This window comes from Balaenoptera acutorostrata, chromosome X (assembly GCF_949987535.1).
Source record: "Balaenoptera acutorostrata chromosome X, mBalAcu1.1, whole genome shotgun sequence".
Taxonomy (NCBI): Eukaryota; Metazoa; Chordata; class Mammalia; order Artiodactyla; family Balaenopteridae; genus Balaenoptera; species Balaenoptera acutorostrata.
Window position 1 is genome coordinate 36067822 of NC_080085.1, and position 26241 is coordinate 36094062.

General features: G+C 38.2%; 1 protein-coding gene across 4 annotated transcripts in view; it reads right to left on the reverse strand.

Annotated features, from left to right (window-relative positions):
* The window catches only part of MED14 (mediator complex subunit 14), an 81005-nt gene that overhangs the window by 48002 nt on the left and 6762 nt on the right, over positions 1–26241 (reverse strand). For all 4 annotated transcript variants that reach the window (XR_009006606.1, XM_057537820.1, XM_057537819.1 and 1 more), the window contains exons 3-11: positions 23252–23357; positions 18229–18402; positions 17434–17563; positions 16836–16964; positions 16413–16520; positions 15750–15882; positions 14479–14629; positions 13926–14037; positions 484–609 (exon numbers count right to left, since the gene is read on the reverse strand). Coding sequence is in view for 3 of the 4 variants with exons in the window: in XM_057537820.1 (XP_057393803.1) it covers positions 484–609; positions 13926–14037; positions 14479–14629; positions 15750–15882; positions 16413–16520; positions 16836–16964; positions 17434–17563; positions 18229–18402; positions 23252–23357 (1169 nt within the window). In the remaining variant the exon portion in view is untranslated. The remainder of the gene's footprint in view (positions 1–483; positions 610–13925; positions 14038–14478; positions 14630–15749; positions 15883–16412; positions 16521–16835; positions 16965–17433; positions 17564–18228; positions 18403–23251; positions 23358–26241) is intronic.

The following is a 26241-nucleotide window of genomic DNA, read 5'->3' on the forward strand; positions in this document are numbered from 1 at the left end:
TTCATCATTTCAGAACACCAACTTGGTAACAGAACATGCTAGAAATCAAACTTCAATTTCTACTGTGTTTAAGCCAGAAAAAAAATCCTTTCCTACAGGATTCTGTACCCTGAGTCATCTGAGATGTTTATACTGTCATAAATCTGTTCTTCAGCCGTGAATGACATTAGATTGTAGTCTTCTCCATGACACCCAACTATTAGTGGTAAAATAGTTAATCTAAAAAAAGATCAGCCATCAATATTATTACTTTTATATAAGAGAAACAACATGAATGTACTTCATACTGGGAAGTTTAACTTCTGGTACAAGAGAGTTAAAATGGGCCCCAAGGAACAGACATCAGCCAGAGTTATTCCTTCCATATCTACTTTCTATACACTGTTTATACCACCCCTCCCAATACCTAATGGCAAAAAATTTTTATTCTGCTTTTGTTAAAAATATTTTTCTTTACACTGAGTCCATCATTTAGTAACTTACCAAGTCCATAAAGCATCACCTGGAACATTCCAGAATGCAAATCTACAAAAATGTGTAGACACTCCGAATTACCACAGGGCTCCAAGATGGGAACAACAAGAGCTGGAAGTGCAGTCTCTATGGAAGCTGAACAGTTAAGAATTAAGTTATATTTCTATTTGAATATCCCCCCCCAAAAAAAATACATATATTTCTCAGGGAGTAGAAACAAACCAACTACTGAATGATCCTGAATGTTACAGGAAAAACATAATTTTGCTAAACTGGGTTAGTAATATGTCACTTAGTAGCTCAAAAGAAGAATGTAATCTACAAGGTGACATGAAACAAACACACCCATCTCAAATACTACAGCAAAGAAAAAAACCCTCCAAGATTCCATTAAAAAGGTTAAAATAGCTCATGAAAATTTAACCTTATCAGTGAGCTGAGTTCTAGTTTTACTTTCACTCAGTAATGACTACTAAGCTAATTTGAAGGATTTTCTTTCTGATATAATGGGAAAAAAATACTGTTTGGTAAATAGAATAAACTTCATTTATGGCCTAAATATTTTTAATGCCATTCTTCATAAAGAGAGGTGTTTCTGGCAATTAGGGCCCATGTATTTAAAAAAAACCTCTGAACGCTATTAAACATTATTGATTATAAAGGAAAAGATTTTTTCAAGTTATTTACGTACCTCATTTTCAAGTCACAGATGAAATAAGAACAGAGGCAACTGCTAAACACAAATTCCCAAAGCTGCCAATATACTGTTTCTAGAGTTTCACAGTATTTCCACCAGGCCCGATTAACTTTCCCCTTAATCTCACAAGTTGGTATAACACAATCCAGTAAAGGAGCAAAGCCCTGAAAGCACACCATGTGCTAACTGAAAGCACACCATGTGCTCATCAGATTGATGACCTGCAAAAGGAATATGCTCTTCTGGTTACCACAGTCTTTTAAAGCTACACTGCAGAAGAAAGGCAGGCAGTGAGGAGAGTGGTAACGTAGGCCCGGCCCTTCTCCAGGTGTGACTTCTCTGTGCTTTGTTAAACAAGGACAATGACATCTTCCTGTCCACGCCATGGGTTCAGGAAGAAGCAATGACAAGCTTGTAATGGTGCTTTAGAAAGCAAAGTGCTCAAAAATGTACATTTTCTGTATTTCTTTATGTACCAAAGAAACAAACCAAAACCTCTTGTTATAAATTTGCAACAATTAAAATAGGTGATGTTGCCATTGGTACTGTCTATACAAAATAATAAATCAAAAAGAGATTGCAGGAAACATATTTAATCAGAGGAAAACAAACTGCTTTCAAGTATATCTAACATATTTGCATACAAATCTTTAACATGCAGGTCCAGCATAACTCATCTAAAACAAACAAACAAAAAAACAGGACCAAAAAGGCACAAACGGGAATTTCTTTTACAATATTCTATCATTCAGACCAGTGTGACAAATTTAAAAACTGCTTAGAGATTTGAAGCAGAGTTGCTGATTTTTAAAATATATCTGTACTGTCTTAATTCTTAATGGGATAGGAATGTATTCTTTAAAACAAAACTATTTTTAAAGTGTAGCTACGGAGTAAAACTAATTCTGACAATTGGGATGACAACTATAATTTCAATCTAATTAACAAAATTAAATATTTTTGAAAAGATAGGGCATCAGAGAAGAATATAGAGAACACAGTCCAAAAGATAGAAAATACTTTTCTTTTTTTTAACATCTTTATTGGAGTATAATTACTTTACAATGGTGTGTTAGTTTCTGCTTTATAACAAAGTGAATCAGTTATATATATACATATGTTCCCATATCTCTTCCCTCTTGCATCTCCCTCCCTCCCACCCCTCTAGGTGGTCACAAAGCACCGAGCTGATCTCCCTGTGCTATGCGGTTGCTTCCCACTAGCTACCTATTTTATGTTTGGTACTGAATATATGTCCATGCCACTCTCTCACATTGTCACAGCTTACCCTTCCCCCTCCCCATATCCTCAAGTCCATTCTCTAGTAGGTCTGTGTCTTTATTCCCGTCTTGCCACTAGGTTCTTCATGGCATTTTTTTTTCCCTTAGATTCCATATATATGTGTTAGCATACTGTATTTGTTTTTCTCTTTCTGACTTACTTCACTCTGTAGGACAGACTCTAACTCCATCCACCTCACTACAAATAACTCCATTTCGCTTCTTTTTATGGCTGAGTAATATTCCATTGTATACATGTGCCACATCTTCTTTATCCATTCATCTGTTGATGGACACTTAGGTTGCTTCCATGTCCTGGCTATTGTAAATAGAGCTGCAATGAACATTGTGGTACATGACTCTTTTTGAATTATGGTTTTCTCAGGGTATATGCCCAGTAGTGGGATTGCTGGGTCGTATGGTAGTTCTATTTTTAGTTTTTTTTAAGGAACCTCCATACTGTTCTCCATAGTGGCTGTATCAATTGACATTCCCACCAACAGTGCAAGACTGTTCCCTTTTCTCCACAACCTCTCCAACATTTATTGTTTCTAGATTTTTTGATGATGGCCATTGTGACCGGTGTAAGATGATATCTCATTGTAGTTTTGATTTGCATTTCTCTAATGATTAATGATGTTGAGCATTCTTTCATGTGTTTGTTGGCAATCTGTATATCTTCTTTGGAGAAATGTCTCTTTAGGTCTTCTGCCCAATTTTGAATTGGGTTGTTTGTTTTTTTGTTATTGAGCTGCATGAGCTGCTTGTAAATCTTGGAGATTAATCCTTTGTCAGTTGCTTCATTTGCAAATATTTTCTCCCATTCTGAGGGTTGTCTTTTGGTCTTGTTCATGGTTTCCTTTGCTGTGCAAAAGCTTTGAAGTTTCATTAGGTCCCATTTGTTTATTTTTGTTTTACTTTCCATTTCTTTAGGAGCTGGGTCAAAAAGGATCTTGCTGTGATTTATGTCATAGAGTGTGATAGAAAATACTTTGATGTACATCTCTGAACATATTTTATGGCTGCCGATGTCCGTATTTTTCTTTACAGAAAATAAAATATATAAGGCCTTAAGCATTTAAAGGCAACAGGTTTTAATGGAGTGTATCCAGAATGGAGAAACTTATGAAGGGAGAATTAAAGGCCCTGCAAAATGACTGCGCTGCACACTTCTTCCTGCAGCAGGAATATATACAAATCTCCTCTTTCATTTCTCCCTATCTATTTATTGAGGACAAGATGAGGAAAGTACCAATAGACAATAATATAAAGTGGGAAGACTGAAGAGAAGTAACTAAGCCCAATTAGGAATGGCTGTGTGTGGTTCACAGCTTCTGAACTGACCTCGAGACCCCAAATCTGGCACTGACAGAGCACAACCCGAGGGAGAGCACCCTGGCTTCCTAGAGTCAGGTGATGCTGAGAAGGGGCCGCAGGGCAAATTACCTTTAGTGCCTTGAACTGCCTTTTTAAAGTTTCTCTCCCAGAGTCTTGCCTACCCTCCCCGAGACATTCCCACCCCCCGTCTCCCACCCTCAAGAAACCACACACTGCCCCCTGGGCTGTCTAAAACCTGCTATCTGTGCACTCCCCTAGCCCTTCCTTGAAATGCTCCATTCTTCCAAGCTACTCATTTCCTCGGCTTATTCTAGTGAGGAGTTGGAAGAAAAGCCATCTAATTAAGGGTAATTGCACTAAGGGGTTTGCAGAACAGACTATGGTCCCTGGTCCCAGCAAAGGATCTGACTAAAGCATGCTTTCCCATCACAAAAGAGACCAAGTAAGACTACATAGAGTATAAATGCATGAACGTGAATTTAAAAAACCAGTTAAAGCATATGTCCTAAAATGGTGGGTCAGCAGACCTTTTCCTACAGCAGTCCTTGTTTGCAGAATTGTTCTGATGAAAGCAGGGCTGAGGGGCCAAACCCCACATGCAGGAACCTCCCTCTCCTTCAAAACAGTCTCCAAAGCACCTTTCTCTAACACCGAGGACTCAACAGACTGGTAGGGCTTGAAAACCACTACTGCAGCACACTCCCACTACAGTAAGAGATCCAGGAAGAGCTGGACTAACATCCTCAAATTACATATGAGGAGAACGGGGCCCAAAGAATTTAAGTGACTTGTTCAAGAGCAGAAGAGCAGCTGAACCCACATCTTCTGGCTACTCAAGCAGTGACATCTCTACAAAATGCTGCTAAAGAAAAATCTTCACAACTTACATGAACACGCAAAACTATTCCTAGGTAAACACACGTTCAGTCCATTTTTCAAAGTAATTTAAATATCCCCCAGGCAATCATACTGAGTTTTTTTTTTACTAAGACTTGTTTACAGATGATACTAAAGTAAACCAGAGCCTATCAAAAGGTCATAAACCGGGAGAAGATGGCGGAAGAGTAAGATGCGGAGATCACCTTCCTCCCCACAGATGCATCAGAAATACATCTACACGTGGAACTGCTCCTACAGAACACCCACTGAACGCTGGCAGAAGACCTCAGACCTCCCAAAAGGCAAGAAACTCCCCACGTACCTGGGTAGGGCAAAAGAAAAAAGAAAAAATAGAGACAAAAGAATAGGGACGGGACCCGCACCAGTGGGAGGGAGCTGTGAAGGAGGAAAGGTTTCCACACACTAGGAAGCCCCTTCGCAGGCAGAGACTGCGGGTGGCAGAGGGGGGAGCTTTGGAGCCACGGAGGAGAGCGCAGCCACCACAGGGGTGCGGAGGGCAAAGCGGAGAGATTCCCACACAGAGGCTCGGCGCCAAGCAGCACTCACCAGCCCGAGAGGCTTGTCTGCTCACCCGCCGGGGCGGGCGGGGCTGGGAGCTGAGGCTCAGGCTTCGGTCGGATTGGAGGGAGAGGACTGGGGTTGGCGGCGTGAACACAGCCCGAAGGGGGTGAGTGCAACACAGCTAGCCGGGAGGGAGTCTGGGAAAAGGTCTGGAGCTGCCGAAGAGGCCAGAGACTTTTTCTTGCCTCTTTGTTTCCTGGTGCGCGAGGAGAGGGGATTCAGAGCGCCGCCTAAACGAGCTCCAGAGACGGGCACGAGCCGCGGCTATCAGCACGGACCCCAAAGACGGGCCTGAGACGCTAAGGCTGCTGCTGCCGCCACCAAGAAGCCTGTGTGCAAGCACAGGTCACTCTCCACACCTCCCCTCCCAAGACCCTGTGCAGCCCGCCACTGCCAGGGTCCCGTGATCCAGGGACAACTTCCCCGGGAGAAAGCACGGCGCGCCTCAGGCTGGTGCAACGTCGCGCCGGCCTCTGCCGCCGCAGGCTCGCCCCGCATCCGTACCCCTCCCTCCCCCCGGCCTGAGTGAGCCAGAGACCCTTAATCAGCCGCTGCTTTAACCCTGTCTTGTCTGAGCAAAGAACGGACACCCTCAGGTGACCTACACGCAGAGGCGGGTCCAAATCCGAAGCAGAATCCCAGGAGCTGTGCGAACAAAGAAGAGAAAGGGAAATATCTCCCAGCAGCCTCAGAAGCAGTGGATTAAAGCTCCACAATCAACTTGATGTACCCCGCATCTGTGGAATACCTGAATAGACAACGAATCATCCCAAATTGAGGAGGTGGACTTTGGGAGCAAGATATATTATTTTTTCCCCTTTTCCTCTTTTTGTGAGTGCGTTATGTGTATGCTTCTGTGTGAGATTTTGTCTGTATAACTTTGCTTTCACCATTTGTCCTAGTGTTCTGTCCGTCCGTTTTTATTTTTCCATAAAATTATTTTTTATTTATTTTAATAACTTTATTTTATCTTACTTTATTTTCTTTTATTTTATTTTATCTTCTTCTTTCTTCCTTTCTCTTTTTTCTCCCTTTTCTCCTGAGCCGTGTGGATGACAGGCTCTTGGTGCTCCAGCCAGGCATCAGGGCTGTGCCTCTGAGGTGGGAGAGCCAACTTCAGGACACGGGTCCACAAGAGACCTCCCAGCTCCACGTAATACCAAACGGCAAAAATCTCCCAGAGATCTCCATCTCAACACCAAGACCAAGCTTCACTCAACGACCAGCAAGCTATAGTGCTGGACACCCTATGCCAAACAACTAGCAAGACAGGAACACAGCCCCATCCATTAGCACAGAGGCTGCCTAAAATCATAATAAGGCCACAGACACCCCAAAACACACCACCAGACGTGGACCTGCCCACCAGAAAGACAAGATCCAGCCTCATCCACCAGAACACAGGCACGGGTCCCCTCCACCAGGAAGCATACACAACCCACTGAACCAACCTTAGCCACTGGGGACAGATACCAAAAACAACGGGAACTACGAAGCTGCAGCCTGCGAAAAGCAGACCCCAAACACAGTAAGATAAGCAAAATGAGAAGACAGAAAAACACACAGCAGATGAAGGACCAAGGTAAAAACACACCAGACCTAACAAATGAAGAGGAAATAGGCAGTCTACCTGAAAAAGAATTCAGAATAATGATAATAAAGATGATCCAAAATCGTGGAAACAGAATAGACAAAATGCAAGAAACATTTAACAAGGACCTAGAAGAACTAAAGAGGAACCAAGCAATGATGAACAACACAATAAATGAAATTAAAAATACTCTAGAAGGGATCAATAGCAGAATAACTGAGGCAGAAGAACGGATAAGTGACCTGGAAAATAAAATAGTGGAAATAACTACTGCAGAGCAGAATAAAGAAAAAAGAATGATAAGAACTGAGGACACTCTCAGAGACCTCTGGGACAACATTAAATGCACCAACATACGAATGAAAGGGGTCCCAGAAGAAGAAGAGAAAAAGAAAGGGACTGAGAAAATATTTGAAGAGATTCTAGTTGAAAACTTCCCTAATATGGGAAAGGAAATAGTTAATCAAGTCCTGGAAGCACAGAGAGTCCCATACAGGATAAACCCAAGGAGAAACACGCCAAGACACATATTAATCAAACTATCAAAAATTAAATATAAAGAAAACATATTAAAAGCAGCAAGGGAAAAACAACAAATAACACACAAGGGAATCCCCATAAGGTTAACAGCTGATCTTTCAGCAGAAACTCTGCAAGCCAGAAGGGAGTGGCAGGACATATTTAAAGTGATGAAGGAGAAAAACCTACAACCAAGATTACTCTACCCAGCAAGGATCTCATTCAGATGTGATGGAGGAATTAAAACCTTTACAGACAAGCAAAAGCTGACAGAGTTCAGCACCACCAAACCAGCTTTACAACAAATGCTAAAGGAACTTCTCTAGGCAAGAAACACAAGAGAAGGAAAACACCTACAATAACAAACCCAATACATTTAAGAAAATGGGAATAGGAACATACATATCGATAATTACCTTAAATGTAAATGGATTAAATGCTCCCACCAAAAGACACACACTGGCTGAATGGATACAAAAACAAGACCCGTATATATGCTGTCTACAAGAGACCCACTTCAGACCTAGGGACACATACAGACTGAAAGTGAGGGGATGGAAAAAGATATTCCATGAAAATGGAAATCAAAAGAAAGGTGGAGTAGCAATTCTCATATCAGACAAAACAGACTTTAAAATAAAGACTATTACAAGAGACAAAGAAGGACACTACATAATGATCAAGGGATCGATCCAAGAAGAAGGTATAACAATTGTAAATATTTATGCACCCAACATAGGAGCACCTCAATACATAAGGCAAATACTAACAGCCATAAAAGGGGAAATCGACAGTAACACAATCATAGTAGGGGACTTTAACACCCCACTTTCACCAATGGACAGATCATCCAAAATGAAAATAAATAAGGAAACACAAGCTTTAAATGATACGTTAAACAAGATGGACTTAATTGATATTTATAGGACATTTCGCCCCAAAACAACAGAATACACATTTTTCTCAAGTGCTCATGGAACATTCTCCAGGATAGATCATATCTTGGGTCACAAATCAAGCCTTGGTAAGTTTAAGAAAACTGAAATCGTATCAAGTACCTTTTCCAACCACAATGCTATGAGACTAGATATCAATTACAGAAAAAGATCTGTAAAAAATACAAACACATGGAGGCTACACAATACACTACTTAATAACGAAGTGATCACTGAAGAAATCAAAGGGGAAATCAAAAAATACCTAGAAACAAATGACAATGGAGACACGATGAGCCAAAACCTATGGGATGCAGCAAAAGCAGTTCTAAGAGGGAAGTTTATAGCAATACAAGCCTATCTCAAGAAACAGGAAACATCTCGAATAAACAACCTAACCTTGCACCTAAAGCAGTTAGAGAAAGAAGAATAAAAAAACACCAAAGTTAGCAGAAGGAAAGAAATCATAAAGATCAGATCAGAAATAAATGAAAAAGAAATGAAGGAAATGATAGCAAAGATCAATAAAACTAAAAGCTGGTTCCTTGAGAAGATAAACCAAATTGATAAACCATCAGCCAGACTCATCAAGAAAAAAAGGGAAAAGACTCAAATCAATAGAATTAGAAATGAAAAAGGGGGGGCTTCCCTGGTGGCGCAGTGGTTGAGAATCTGCCTGCCAATGCAGGGGACACGGGTTCGAGCCCTGGTCTGGGAAGATCCCACATGCCACGGAGCAACTAAGCCCGTGAGCCACAACTACTGAGCCTGCGCGTCTGGAGCCTGCGCTCCGCAACAAGAGAGGCCGCGACAGTGAGAGGCCCGCGCACTGTGATGAAGAGTGGCCCCCAGATCACCGCAACTGGAGAAAGCCCTCGCACAGAAACGAAGACCCAACACAGCCAAAAATAAATAAATAAATAAATTAATTAAAAAAAAAAAAAAAAGAAATGAAAAAGGAGAAGTAACCACTGACACTGCAGAAATACAAAAGATCATGAGAGATTACTACAAGCAACTCTATGCCAATAAAATGGACAACCTGGAAGAAATGGACAAATTCTTAGAAATGCACAACCTGCCGAGACTGAACCAGGAAGAAATAGAAAATATGAACAGACCAATCACCAGCACTGAAATTGTAACTCTGATTAAAAATCTTCCAACAAACAAAAGCCCAGGACCACACGGCTTCACAGCCGAATTCTATCAAACATTTAGAGAAGAGCTAACACCTATCCTTCTCAAACTCTTCCAAACTATTGCAGAGGGAGGAACACTCCCCAACTCATTCTACGAGGCCACCATCACCCTGATACCAAAACCAGACAAAGATGTCACAAAGAAAGAAAACTACAGGCCAATATCACTGATGAACACAGATGCAAAAATCCTCAACAAAATACTAGCAAACAGAATCCAACAGCACATTAAAAGGATCATACACCATGATCAAGTGAGGCTTATTCCAGGAATGCAAGGATTCTTCAATATACGCAAATCAATCAACATGATACACCATATTAACAAATTGAAGGAGAAAAACCATATGATCATCTCAATAGATGCAGAGAAAGCTTTTGACAAAATTCAACACCCATTTATGATAAAAGCTCTGCAGAAAGTAGGCATAGAGGGAACTTTCCTCAACATAATAAAGGCCATATATGACAAACCCACAGCCAACATTGTCCTCAATGGTGAAAATCTGAAACCATTTCCGCTAAGCTCAGGAACAAGACAAGGTTGCCCACTCTCACCACTATTATCCAACATAGTTTTGGAAGTGTTAGCCACAGCAATCAGAGAAGAAAAAGAAATAAAAGGAATCCAAATCAGAAAAGAAGAAGTAAAGCTGTCACTGTTTGCAGATGACATGATACTATACATAGAGAATCCTAAAGATGCTACCAGAAAACTACTAGAGCTAATCAATGAATTTGGTAAAGTAGCAGGATACAAAATTAATGCACAGAAATCTCTTGCATTCCTGTACACTAATGATGAAAAATCTGAAAGTGAAATTAAGAAAACACTCCCATTTACCACTGCAACAAAAGGAATAAAATATCTAGGAATAAACCTACCTAAGGAGACAAAAGACCTGTATGCAGAAAATTATAAGACACTGATGAAAGAAATTAAGGATGATACAAATAGATGGAGAGATATACCATGTTCTTGGATTGGGAGAATCAACATTGTGAAAATGACTCTACTACCCAAAGCAATCTACAGATTCAATGCAATCCCTATCAAACTACCACTGGCAACTAGAACAAAAAATTTCACAATTTGTATGGAAACACAAAAGACCCCGAATAGCCAAAGCAATCTTGAGAACGAAAAATGGAGCTGGAGGAATCAGGCTCCCTGACTTCAGACTATACTACAAAGCTACAATAATCAAGACAGTTTGGTACTGGCACCAAAACAGAAATATACATCAGTGGAACAGGATAGAAAGCCCAGAGATAACCCCACGCACATATGGTCACCTTATCTTTGATAAAGGAGGCAAGCATATACAGTGGAGAAAAGACAGCCTCTTCAATAAGTGGTGCTGGGAAAACTGGACAGCTACATGTAAAAGTATGAAATTAGAACACTCCCTGACACCATACACAAAAATAAACTCAAAATGCATTAAAGACCTAAATGTAAGGCCAGACACTATAAAACTCTTAGAGGAAAACATAGGCAGAACACTCTATGACATAAATCACAGCAAGATCCTTTTTGACCCAGCTCCTAGAGAAATGGAAATAAAAACAAAAATAAACAAATAGGACCTAATGAAACTTAAAACTTTTTGCACAGCAAAGGAAACCATAAACAAGACGAAAAGACAACCCTCAGAATGGGAGAAAATATTTGCAAATGAAGCAACTGACAAAGGATTAATCTCCAAGATTTACAAGCAGCTCATGCAGCTCAATAACAAAAAAACAAACAACCCAATCCAAAAATGGGCAGAAGACCTAAATAGACATTTCTCCAAAGAAGATATACAGACTGCCAACAAACACATGAAAGAATGCTCAACATCATTAATCATTAGAGAAATGCAAATCAAAACTACAATGAGATATCATCTCACACTGATCAGAATGGCCATCATCAAAAAATCTAGAAACAATAAATGCTGGAGAGGGTGTGGAGAAAAGGGAACACTCTTGCACTGTTGGTGGGAATGTAAATTGATACAGCCACTATGGAGAACAGTATGGAGGTTCCTTAAAAAACTAAAATTAGAACTACCATACGACCCAGCAATCCCACTACTGGGTATATACCCTGAGAAAACCATAATTCAAAAGGAGTCATGTACCAAAATGTTCATTGCAGCTCTATTTACAATAGCCAGGACATGGAAGCAACCTAAGTGTCCATCATTGGATGAATGGATAAAGAAGATGTGGCACATATATACAATGGAATATTACTCAGCCATAAAAAGAAACGAAATTGAGTTATTTGTAGTGAGGTGGATGGAGTTAGAGTCTGTCCTACAGAATGAAGTAAGTCAGAAAGAGAAAAACAAATACAGTATGCTAACACATATATATGGAATCCAAGGAAAAAAAAAAAAAGGTTATGAAGAACCTAGTGGCAAGACGGGAATAAAGACACAGACCTACTAGAGAATGGACTTGAGAATATGGGGAGGGGGAAGGGTAAGCTGTGACAAAGTGAGAGAGTGGCATGGACATATATTCAGTACCAAACATAAAATAGGTAGCTAGTGGGAAGCAACCGCATAGCACAGGGAGATCAGCTCGGTGCTTTGTGACCACCTAGAGGGGTGGGAGGGAGGGAGATGCAAGAGGGAAGAGATATGGGAACATATGTATATGTATAACTGATTCACTTTGTTATAAAGCAGAAACTAACACACCATTATAAAGCAATTATACTCTAGTAAAGATGTTAAAAAAAAAAAAAGTCAGCTAAAGTCTCACAATAAAACTACTGGATATTTTAATATATTGCATCATTAAATACATAAAATATGAAGTAAATAAATTAAGAGTCCAACTTCAGAAGCTAAGGGGGAAAGAGGTACAGATGAAATAAATGCCGAAAAAAAAGAGTAAAAAATCAATTAAATGAAAAAGAATTCAAATGAAATACAAGCAAGTTACAGCAATAAACAAGACGAAAACTCTTGACAAATAAGCATATGAAATAAAAGTGCTCAACATCATATGTTATTAGGTAATTACAAATTAATGCAATGAGATACAACTACACATCAGTACTAAAATGGCTATGGTACAGCCACACAGTGGAATATTATTCAGCGATCAAAGGAAATGAGCTCTCAAGCTACAAAAGGACACAGAGGAAACTTAAATGCATATTGTTAAAGAAGCCAGTCTGAAAAGGCTACATGCTGTATGATTCCAGATACATGACACTGAAGAAAAGGCAAATCTACAGAGACAGTAAAATACCAGTGGCTGCCAGGGGTACAAGGGAGGAAAAGATCAATAAATAGGAGGAGTGCAGGGGATTTTGTGGCAGTGAAGTTACTCTGTATGATATTGCAATGATGGATATGACATTATAATTGTCACATATATTGATATAATGCATAAACATTGGCAAGTATATGACATTAAACTTCGGTCAGAACCCTTAGAATTGTACAACAAAGGAGTGAAAGTGAACCTATGGACATTAGGTAACAATAACGTATAATATACCAATATTTGTTCATCAATTATAACAAATGTACCATACTAACATGAGTTAGTAATATGGGAACTTGGATGAGAGGAGAGGGAGAGCACTTTGTACTTTCTGATCTATTTTTCTGTAAATCTAAAATTGCTTTAAAAAATAAAGTCTGTTAAAATAAATAAATAAATAAATAAAGTCTGTTAATTTAAAAAAAAAAGATCATAAACCTCAATTTTCTACAATCCCAATGATATTTTAGAATTTTACTATTTTGAAAAATTAGAAATAATTAAAATTAGAAAAATTAAGATTGTAAAAATACTGTGAGCACCAGGTAATCACAGCCAAAAACAACTGGGGTAGGAATAGTAAATATGCTCATTGTGATACTGTGAAACTATATTCCTAGAATGAAAGCACTTACTTTGTCAACGACTGACCGTCCCCTAACGCTCTGAATATACCCGGTAATTAGAAGATTTTTCACTATGTGTGCATATCTGTATTTCTTATTTTGAACCCTGTTAATGTATTAACAACTCAAAAACATTTTTAAAGAGACAAGGGATATATTTTGCTTCATTCAAACAGGCATTATTTCATAAATACATTATAAATATTTGCAAAGCTGCCTTAACCTTTTAGAAGAAAAAACAAAAGAAGATTCATATTAAAATGTTAAAATAGCTTCTATATCAATAGGAAAGAAAAGTTTTAAGGAGAGTCGATATACATACATTTCAAAAATAAGGTCAAGCTAAATGAAAAAGAAGAAAGTAAGGGGAAAATTAAGACAAGCTTGGTAGATCACAAATTAAAATACAGCCTCTACAACAAAATCAGTATATCAGGAAAAAAATCATTAAGAAAGACTCTTCAGAAAATGAAAGTGGATACTAATTTAAACAAAAGACAGACAAAAATGCCAATTTAAAATAACCTACAATTTTCATTGGCATTGAAGCCTCTAAGAATGGCCTTCAGTTCCTGGAGCTTCTGATGAGCTCGTGCATGGACACTGTCAATCAGGAGTTTTTCTATGGATAAATGATCGATCTGCATAAACGAGAACAGAATTGTATGTGCAATTTAAACATTTTTACTTTAAAAGCCTGAGAGTAGATTATTGTGCTCCAAGATACTTCCTTTTAGAATCACAATGATTAAGTGTTAACCAGTAAAAGAAAGCAAACTTAAAATTAAAAAAATAAATTTAAACGGTATTGATAACTTAAAGGCTACAGTTAACATTCTGGCAACTATAGATCTGATCTAAATTACAGAATTTGAAAGAACATCTTAAAAATTATATTAGATGTTAAAACAACCACAACAAATGTACAAGCATAACATTCATTTAAAATAAGTTTCATAAAGGGTTTTAGGAACAATTAGGTATTTTAAAGGATTTGTGCTAAAAGTTTAAGTATAAATGGTAAGTTATATGACTATATTCATTTAATCAAACCAATGTTGAAATATATTGAGTTCTTTTACCTTCATGGCTCTTTCTACTAATTTGGAATCAGAAGCTGGCAAAGGAGGATCATGAAAAATCTGTAAAGGCTTGGAGACATCATTCTCATCAATTTTAATGGTAACTTTGTGAACAGATGCTGTCCCTGTTTTTCTCCCAAGAACCTGTTGACTAAAGAGAAAAAAGAAATATTAAGAATTTTTTCCAACACAGTCTGTTAACTTCTGGAATAAAAGAGAGACAGTTTATTGTGCACCTTATCCAGAGCCTAGAACATGGCAGGTCCTCACTGTTTGTTGAGGGAATATTAATATTGGGAAGACAGCTATTCTGTAATCCAACACAATATGATTTACTACATTAAAAAAAAACACAGACACAGAATTTAAAAGTAAAACACATGCACACACACACAAAAAGGCCAAAACAATCTTTAAGTGGTGTCTCTTCACCTCTGATTCCTTTACAGAAAATGGGAATCAAGCAAAGTTCAAATAGGGAATAGAGGATTGTAAAACAGCCTGATACTGATTTTCCCCAAAAAACTCCCCCAAAAGTTTTTTTTTTTTTTTTTTTTTTTTTTTTTTAATTTTTATTTATTTATTTATTTATTTATTTATTTTTGTCTGTGCTGGGTCTTCGGTTCGTGCGAGGGCTTTCTCTAGTTGCGGCAAGTGGGGGCCACTCTTCATCGCGGTGCGGGGACCGCTCTTCATCGCGGTGCGCGGGCCTTTCACTATCGCGGCCCCTCCCGTTGCGGGGCACAGGCTCCAGACGCGCAGGCTCAGCAGCTGTGGCTCACGGGCCCAGCCGCTCCGCGGCACGTGGGATCTTCCCAGACCAGGGCTCGAACCCGTGTCCCCTGCATTAGCAGGCAGACTCTCAACCACTGCGCCACCAGGGAAGCCCTCCCCCCAAAAGTTTTTAAAAGGTGCAATTCAAAAGATAACACTGTGATAAGCAAGGATTTTTTAAAAATGATACCTGATAATCTAACCTAATGGTCTTTTAGCAATCTGGTATGAAGCCAGAGTAATCTAATCTTTAAGAATAGTAAGTTTTAGTACAAATAGATAAACGTCTACATATTTAAAACATGCCATGTTCTAAGAAAGGTGTCAATTATGGATGTCCTATGTGGTTTATATGATACCATAGGACTTTACCATACAAAATCATGTTGCTAGAGGTACACAGAGGTATATGGTAAATCAGATGTATGAGAGAAAGAGAGAAACAAAAAGAGTATTTACGGTTATTGCGTGACCCCGCCAGGATCAACTTCACTTACTTCCAAACTGAGAGGGAGAGGCACTTTCCTGCATGATACCTTTCCACCTGTACGAGGTCTCCCCACCGCTCTCGGATTAACATTAGAGTTTGGGAATGTAGCACTTCTAACTGAAGTGATAAGCAGAAAGAATCTGATGGATCTTGTTAAGCAAATCTAATATATTACTACAACAGCCAATGAAGTATAAGCAAACTTCATTTAACAAACGCTCTATTCCCCAAAAGTTGGCTATTATACTTCTCCAATGACTTATACAAAAAGTGTTGGAATTTGTGACATAATTTTAGAAAAAGGTTTTGTATTTAATTTTGAACCAATATAAACAAAACGTAAGGTCCAGGTTGCCCCTTAATTCATCATAGTTTAGAGAATATGGGTAGACCAAATGGTACTATTTTTTCTCTCCAAATAGTACTATTTCCACCTCATCATTTAAAGTTTTTACCTGCAAAGTCAATAGTAAAATTAAAAACTTGGTTTTTAATAGACATATCACTATTCTTTACACTGGCCAGTTCCCCAGCCCCCATTTCCACCCAAAAAGGGTGACGGGGAGAGTTTAAGCTGCTCTAGTTCAGGACTAGGGGCAGATGGAAATTGTGTGTGTGTTGGGGGACACAAATTCTTTACAAATACAGGGCTCAAATTTCAGAAGGATACGCAGGCAGCTGTACATGTCCTGAAGAGGTTTCTCATCAGCAAAGAGCCTAGATTGTACCAGCTGATGGATAAAGTTGATCTGCATACTATGAACCAAGGCTCGTCCATCTTCCATTGGCAGGAGAAAAGAAGGTGGTTAATCAGAAAAGTGTACAGATTGTGTCATAGACCAACTAAGGAAGAGTACCCTCACTAACGATGAGTTTAAAAAAAAGAACTGAAATTATCTATGAAAACTAGAGAGTATACTAGAGAAACACTGAAACTTCTGTGGTCAGTAGGCAGTTACGATTATCATAAAATCTGCATCAGGTTACAGGATAAATTGCTAAACACATGTATTATTCTGCAAGAATGTTTCAATAATATAACACCAAACATTTAAATCAATACATATGATTTAAATCAGTATTTATGATTTACCTCCTGTTTCCTTATCCTCAACTAGAATTTCTAGCTTGAGAAGACGCCAGGGAACATCAGGGTCATCTCCCATCACAGTCAAGGTGGCTTCAAATTCTCCTTCAACTCGAAACTTCACTCGGCCATTTGCTTTTAGAAGAAGAAGAAGAAGAAGGTCTACTTTGCTAGAAAATAAGCAGCTTCCCGCTAACCTAGAACTTTCAGTTTCGCTCACGAGAAATTTTAAATAGACTCAAGTTTCTTTCATAAGTGTTCAGACAATTCACCGGTTCCTGCATAAACAGTAGCCAGCTTCCAGGTCACCAAGAAACCAAAGGCAACTCTTCTAACATCAAGGAACAATACTTTCTTGAGGCTCAACTCTAGGACCTAGTCTCTCCTCCAGCCCCAGGTAATCTTGCCCACTCCCCAGCTTCAAATACCAGCATTGTATTTCCAGGTACTAAAGCGAAATGATATGGCACAAGTTACGGATTCAAATATGACCAAAATTGTAGGTCAAGACTTCATAAGGATATTTTAAAAGATAAAACCCCAAAAGCTGTTTGAAAAATATTCTAACGAGTCAATTCTTTAAAAATGTATTTCAGGTACATACCGACTGTAAGATTTGCTAACTGAGGAGGAAGATCTGTGGTTACAAGCCGATGTCTAAGAATCTGGTTCAACTGGTGAAGTGTAGCTTGTTTCTCAATTTTGGTAATTGGGTCTGGAGGAATAATTTTATCCTACAAAAAAGTTTAAGTGATCTAAAAATAATGTACAAAGAGACATAATTTTTACCTGCGCCTGTTCTAACACAGTATTTTCTTACTTTACCCAAGAGAACCTCAACACTCATTTCTGCAGTCTACATCCAATAACAGTGACCATTACTATCATGCATTAGAGTGTCAATGATTCCACCAGTCACCCAGCTAAGACGGTAATGCAACACGATCTTCTTCATGTTCTATTTATGAAACCAACTTAATGTCACTAGATGACTTTCACCACTTCTTAGAAGTATAAAATACAACAGCACCAAGTGAGTAAACAACTACCACAACAACAAATTTTAAAAAACACTTCCAAAAAGCAACTAGCGTGCCGTATTTTCACATCTGAAATAGATGTTAAGTTACCTTCATAATTCTGTTCACCCTCACCTAAATAAATAAATAAATAAATAAATAAACTCATTTTGATAGCTACTCACATTCTGGCTCCAATTTATTTCAAACCCACCCCCCCCCCCAATTTTAATTATAGAGAAAAAAGCAAACTACATGAAATATTTATTTTAAAAATACAGAACAGTTTTTTGTTTTGGCTGGGCTACTTATTAATATTGTAGAATCCAATGCCAAAGCCTTCAACTTTTGGGGGTGGGCTGGGGTAGGAATGCACTTACCCTAATGCAGGTTGGCAGCCGTGGGTAAGACCCAGTAGTCAGTACATCAATAGCATATGGGATGGCAAAACTAGGCAGGCGTGCATGGACCAGAGCATCTCTAGCTAATGAGGCCAGGCGATCAGCAGTATCCACAAACAGGATGGCTTGCTGATCTAAGAAGCTCGAGATCATCTTCAAAGCAAAGGATAAATGTATTACGCTTCCTTGAAAACTAGCCACTTTTCACATCAAATATCATTTATTGATTCCAAAGTAAACTCTGAGAGGAATTAATATAGCTTTTCCATATTTCAAAATATTTCATCAAAAAAGTTTCCAGTAATTTGAGGAAAGAAGAAATATTTTTAAAAACCAGTAATTTTCTATCAATTTAAATAAAAGGTTTCCCGATTCGTTTCTCCATCTTTAACATTACACATACATATGACAAGTTAGGAAAAATAAATAGAATAAAATGCTTTTTCTCTTACAGACTTCTGGAGTTGATTGGTAATAAGGGAGACATAAAAGCATGGTCTCCTGGACCCAGACTGCCTTGGTCTCAATTTTAATTCTGCAACTCACTAGCCCTATAACCTTGGGCAAGTTGCTTAAATTCCTCTTTGCCTCAGTTTTTTCAATATAAAATGGAGCTGATTTCCTCCCCCTCATAAGGTTGTTCGAGGATTAAGAGTTTATGTATATGAAATCTTTAGAACAGTGCCTAGAACATATAAAACACACAGTAAACACTGTCCATTATGAGATCTAGGCCAACTTCACGCCCAATACAGAAATCCTTTCCATCAGTTCTCTACTCAATGCATTTCACAAGTGTGCCTAAACTAGTAGAGGTCATCATGAAGCTGAAAACTACTTCCTTTCTGGAACAATACTTAAGGTCTTTCACGTCCTTCAAACAGGGGAAGCCCACTCTATCTTCAAGCTGAACATTCCAAATTCCTGACTCACCATCTCTATTCCACTGCCTGGAAATGCTCCAGTTTATCAGTGATCAACTTAAAATATGGTATCCAGAATTAATAACACGTCATGCACACACAATGCCCTACATTTTCTCAGTATTCCCACACTTACTTTATTATCTGATTTTCACGGCTCTAGGAAATAGACAAAACAAGATAATTACTATTATCTTAGAGATGAGAAAATTGAGGCTGAGGTTTAGACACTTGCTCAAAGATAGTGAATAATCAGAGGAGCTGGAACCAAAAAATGTTTTTTCTAACTCTTAGTTAGACCAGCACAGCCCTGCAGAAGTGCTACCTTCCATGACTAGTAAAATGGAGTTCTATTAACATCACCAACACTAACTTCTTATCAGCAGCCACGACACTGCTAACACACAGCAAGCTTGAAGTTAACTAAAGGGCCTTGATCTTCCGTGCATGAATCTCTATCAAGCAAGGTCCCCTTTCCCACCCTGAACCTAAAGCATGACTGTACTCTGATTTTTAACATATTTGAATCCTGCTTCTCTCAACTTCTGTATAGGTTTTTACTCAGATTTCGGTCATCCCAAGTCTCCATTCACTCAGGACACTGTAAAAATGCTTAGGCCAAAGAATACTAAAGATTTCCGTCCAGGAAGATGTGCATCAACCCTAGTGGGGTGCCACAGTTCATCGAGCCTACATCATTCCACCTTAAATGTGGGTTATTAATGAAACTCTCTAAACTACCTTGCTCAACTCAAAATAAACTAGCTCCAGCTATATTTCTTTGACTTAGAAATCAAATTAATAAAGATAAAAGTTTAGTTTTGAGTTACTTATTAGTGAATCCATATAGGTCCCTAATAATCATGTTCTTTTTTTATTTTTAAGTACTCACATACCAACTGTTGATATGATTAATACCAACCTCCTTTAAAATTTAACTGAGCACCAAACAGACACTTCTCTAAGGAAAATATACAAATGGCCAAAAGCACATGAAAAGACATTCAACATCACTAGTCATCAGAGAAATGCAAACAAAAAACACAGCGAAGTGCCACTTCACACCTACCAGGATGGCCAGAATCAAAATGTCAGACAATAACAAGTGTTGGCATGGAGCAATTAGAACCCTCTTACATTGCTGGTGGGAATGTAAAATAGTATAGCCATTTTGGAAAACAGCCTGGCAGTTCCTCAAATGATTATTAAATATACAGTTACCGTATGACCCAGCCATTCCACTCCTAGGTATATACCCAAGAGAAATGAAAACACATGTCCACAGAGAAACTTGTATATGAATGTTTATAGCAACATTATTCATAATAGCCAAAAACTGGAAACAACCTAGAAGTCCATTAACTGATGAATGGATAAACAAAATGTAGTAGATCCATACAATTCAGCTATAAAAATGAGGTACTGATACATGTACAGTACAAGTACAACATGGGTGACCCTTGAAAACATCATGCTAAATGACAGAAGCCAATCACAAAAGACCATATATTATGATTCCATTTATATGAAATGTTCAGAATAGGCATATTTAGAGAGACAGCAGAGGTTGCTTAGGGCTGGGGGGTACTTAGGGTGACAGTTAAAGGGTAATGATTTTCTTTTTGAGGTGATGAAAATGTTCTAAAATTGACTGCTAATGGTTGCACATATCTGTGAATATACTAAAAACCACTGAATTGTACACTTTATTATCACTTTATTATTACTATTTTTTTTTTTTGGCTGCACCGCACAGCATGCGGGATCTTAGTTCCCTGACCAGGGATTGAACCCGTGCCCCCTGCGGTGGAAGCGCGGAGTCCTAACCACTGGACCACCAAGGAATTCCCAGAATTGTACACTTTAAATGGGTAGATTGTATGGTATGTGAATTATATCTCAAAATTGCTTTTAAAAAAGCTCAAGGAGGAGAAAGATATTTTTTCTTTTTCTTAGCTAAAACATTATCCAGACTGCTTTACCATTAGTTAGAGTTCTATAAACCGTGTATTTATACACTCAACTAAACACTTCATATGTCTGGCATGGCTAAAGGTCATTATCTATTAAGAACCTCTAATGAGTCTAGTTAAATAATCATTAGGTTGAGAACACAAGTGTCAAAACGTGAATAATCCTCTAATTCTCCAGCTGATGGACTTTATCCCTAACAAAAACACATCTCTGTATCTACATTCACAAAACAAAAATACCAAAACTTTATGTATAAAGTTCAATATGAGACTTTATTCAGAATGTGACTTACTGGAACAGCCAATTCAAAAAACTAATAGGAAAATACTATACTATGAATTAATGAAAGATAAATACAATATGGCTCAATATCAAAACCAAGAGTTTTGGATTTTGCTTGATATTATTTTAACAACATACAGCTCAGTAGTATCAAACAGGTAATTTAAATACCCATGGTATAATTAGGGATTTAAAACTAGATTTGAAAAATTGAATACTTGGATTTTATATACTTCAGTAATACTTAACTCTTCACTGAAAGTCTGAATATCTTTAGGAAAAGATTACCTCAAATTAACTAATTACTGAAAAGAAACCTTAGGCTTTTCAGAAATACTATACCATGCTTCTTCATTTCGGCCAAAATAGATTCATTAGACCTGGTATCCAAATTTGCAAAACAATGAAATGAATTGTAAACTTTCTGGTAAATAAGCTTGGAATAAGCCTGTTTATTAATATTTATAATAAAAACTATCCTTTGAATGATGACAACATGAATAAAATGACTTTTTCCCCCATAAAGAAAATTCAATATATGGTACAAAATATCCTCCCCCTTTGATCAATGTTATATAAAAGGATGATACCAGCTTACTCCTAGAGACAAAAGATCTGTGGCTAGAAATGTGTCTTCTTTTAACTTTCAAAAAATATATTATTCTAGAATTTTAAATTCTCAACTCCTTCAAACCTCTTTTTTCCTTTCACTTTAGCAATTTTCACATAAGCTTTCTTTCTAATGATAAGGGAACCTAGTGAAACTGAGGATAGCAAATGCACTGGGCTAAAATTGAGGGGAGATGTCAGAAAATCACATGCAGAAACACACTGTGTTGGAGATTTCTTTCTAAAGGGAAATATTATGGAATATGCAAATCCCAATAGATTTGCAAATGTAAAGTTACTATAAAAATATTTCAACTTAGCTTGTCAGGGTGCTCTCATTATTTTAAGATTTTATTCATTTTATTATAATTACTCTACCCTTTCCAATATGAACTCCATTCTCCTCATTTTGTGTCTCGTCTGTTAACATCATATCATCCTCCCCAAGTTATGAGCTCAACAGGCTAACACAAGATCCCTACTGATGTTTCTCCTCCTTAACATTTCTTGAACATAGCTTAAAACTTTTGTGGGGGTAGGGGGGTGCATATTTTAGAATCTTTGGTACACTTCACTACAGGTCACGCCTATGAATTCAAAAGAATGACTCAACAGTCAAAAGACCATGAACTTCCTGCGGGCAGGGACTATGCCTTATTCAAGTCTCCATCCACCATGCCTTATGCCCTGTGTGCAGTAAAGGGTTGGAGAATGAACAGATGAATAAACGAAGGGACAGATAAGTGCTATCATCAGCTCTGTGGTCTTGAAAAAGCCATTTAACTTCTGGGAACCTTATTTCCTCATCTGTAAAATAAGAAGAGAATACTGACTCTGCCATTCTCAAAGGGCTGTCAAGAAATCAATAGGCAAATTTAGGGAATACTCTGCAAACTCGAAGGAAGCATACGAATGTAAGCTAACCATTTTCCCCCTTTAGGTCCAGTCTCATATTTAATGTCTTCTAGCGTAATGACATCTCCAGATATGGCCTACTCTTTTTTTCTGATTAGGTGTCCATAAACAAATACTAAGTTTCTACAGATATATATTATACATTATCATACAGAAATAATGATTACTCACATAAGTAATGTATCCCAAAACATATCAGCAGATATAAGTTAGAGCTAAAATTAGAAACTATGCCTATTACAAGTTAACATTCCAAAAAAAGTTATTTTATATAAAATAAAGTCAAAAGTTTAACTCACCGCACATTTTTCCACTTTGCCAGCATTATTAGCCCATTTTACTAAAGCTAATAATCGAACAAAGAGTTGGCGTGTCCGGCTAGCAAACTGCACTATTTCTATTTTCCTTTAAAATAAAACAAAACAAAACAACTCTTAATGAACCAACAAATTTGAAGGAGTATTTCACAATTTATTTTATCTGAGCTAAAATATGAATCAGTCTTTATTTACAACCATTACAATGAAATGAACCACCTAAAATATTTATCTAAATATGAATTATTGTCACATTTTGTGTATCACCTGCATATACTTCATTTTCTACCTCAGAGTAACATCTCCAATAGAATGCTTAAGCAATGAATCACATTTTCAAATTAATTTTATACTGCAATAAAAGTTGTTTACTAATATATATTAAATTCACAAATATAAAATTATTATATAGAAGTTAACTGGGTCACAAAGGGGACCAAATTATGGTTTGAAGTTGAAATTATGAATTATGAATTAGTAACCTTTCTGGTAACAGAAAGAAAGTGAAACAGCTCTTTATCAAAACTTGACACTGTATTATTTCTACAAAGGCAAGGGCCCATTTCCCATCTTGCAAGAGCATGGTTTATAAAATTGAATAAAGAGCTTAACTATGCAACTCTTTACCAAACTAATTTCAATAACAAAGTACTAAAAATAAAAGCTAGAAGGTCTGTCCATATCTATTTTTATGCTACACCCACTACAATGCTTTTTCTCCCCATACTCATCAGTATTTTTATCATCTCCTCATAAAGGCTTAAAAGCTTTACGTTGTCAATCAGCGTGTTAGCTAGACCTCTCAACTTCATGTCAGCTACAAAACTGATAATCATACCTTTCATGGTTTACCTTACGACACACAAAAAAATATTCGACAGGCCAGGACTGATGACAAGCCCCAGCAAGACACCAACCTCCCTCCAAGTGGACTCTGACATATTAATCTTGTTACAGCTGTTCACTGACCTGTAGATCCAACCCACACCTCTGTATCCCACCAACAGCAATACCATGATGCAGTGCACCAAAATGAAAGTTTCTGCTGAAGCATAATCCTAACTGAAGACCACAGAGTCTAGCTCCTATTGAGAGCATACGCAGCCCACAAACAACCTGAAAGACTTCCTTAAGGTTCAGCCTGCAAAATGATTGGTAATAGAAAGAGAAGAATCAAGGACGCTGATACAATTATGACTCTTTGCCAGGGTCTGTGAAGGATCCTTAGAGATAAAACAAGCAGAGAGCATCACAGGCAAGACTGGAACACAGCAGAAATGTTAAATGTACACTAAGATCTGGCAGTCACCTCAGGGCCAAGAGTCTCAGTGCTGTCATTCTAACTCAGCAACGGCTTACAGAGGATGTGAGGTCTCTTCTCTCACAGAGTAAACCTATTTGTATATTACTAATTCCGTTGCCAGAGGAGCTTCTCTACTGGAAAGGAGACATCCCCCTTTGTAAACTATTTTAATATGGTTTTTTCTTGACACCACGCTGTCTCAAGTGATAGGCAGCATGAGTTGGTTTTCCAAGGCCCAGTGTCCCTTCCTACCCCAGAGTGGACAGAACAAATCCTGATTTTTTTTTTTTTTTCCCAAATGAATGCATTGTGGGTATTTTATTTATTTATTTATTTTTGGCTGGTGTCAAATATATTTTTTTAACATCTTTATTGGAGTATAATTGCTTTACAATGGTGTGTTAGTTTCTGCTTTATAACAAAGTGAACCAGCTATATATATATACATATATCCCCATATCTCTTCCCTTTTGCATCTCCCACCCTCCCTATCCCATCCCTCCAGATGGTCACAAAGCACCGAGCTGATGTCCCTGTGCTATGCGGCTGCTTCCCACTAGCTATCTATTTTACATTTGGTAGTGTATATATGTCCATGTCACTCTCTCACTTCATCCCAGCTTAACCTTCTCCCTCCCCTTGTCCTCAAGTCCATTCTCTAAGTCTGTGTCTTTATTCCTGTCCTGCCCCTAGGTCCTTCAGAACCTTTTTTTTTTTTTTTTTTAGATTCCATATATATGTGTTAGCATATGGTATTTGTTTTTCTCTTCCTGACTTACTTCACTCTGTATGACAGACTCTAGGTCCATCCACCTCACTACAAATAACTCCATTTCGTTTCTTTTTATGGCTGAGTAATATTCCATTGTATATATGTACCACATCTTTTTTTTTTTTTAAATATTTATTTATTTATTTATTTATGGCTGTGTTGGGTCTTCGTTTCCGTGCGAGGGCCTTCTCCAGCCGTGGCAAGCGGGGGCCACTCCTCATCGCGGTGCGCGCGCCGCGCCTCTATCGAGGTCTCTCCTGTTGCCGAGCACAGGCTCCAGACGCGCAGGCTCAGTAGTTGTGGCTCACGGGCCCAGTTGCTCCGCGGCATGTGGGACCCTCCCAGACCAGGGCTCGAACCCGTGTCCCCTGCACCGGCAGGCAGATTCTCAACCACTGCGCCACCAGGGAAGCCCACCACATCTTCTTTATCCATTCATCTGTCCATGGACACTTAGGTTGCTTCCATGTCCAGGCTATTGTAAATAGAGCTGCAATGAACATTGTGGTACATGACTCTTTTTGAATTATGGCTTTCTCAGGGTATATGCCCAGTAGTGGGATTGCTGGGTCGTGTGGTAGTTCTATTTTTAGTTTTTTAAGGAACCTCCATACTGTTCTCCATAGTGGTTGTATCAATTTATATTCCCAACAACAGTGCAAGAGGGTTCCCTTTTCTCCACACCCTCTCCAGCATTTATTGTTTTTAGATTTTTTGATGATGGCCATTCTGACTGGTGTGAGGTGATACCTCATTGTAGTTTTGATTTGCATTTCTCTAATGATTTAATGATGTTGAGCATCCTTTCATGTGTTTGTTGGCAATCTGTATATCTTCTTTGGAGAAATGTCTCTTTAGGTCTTCTGCCCGTTTTTTGACTGGGTTGTTTGTTTTTCT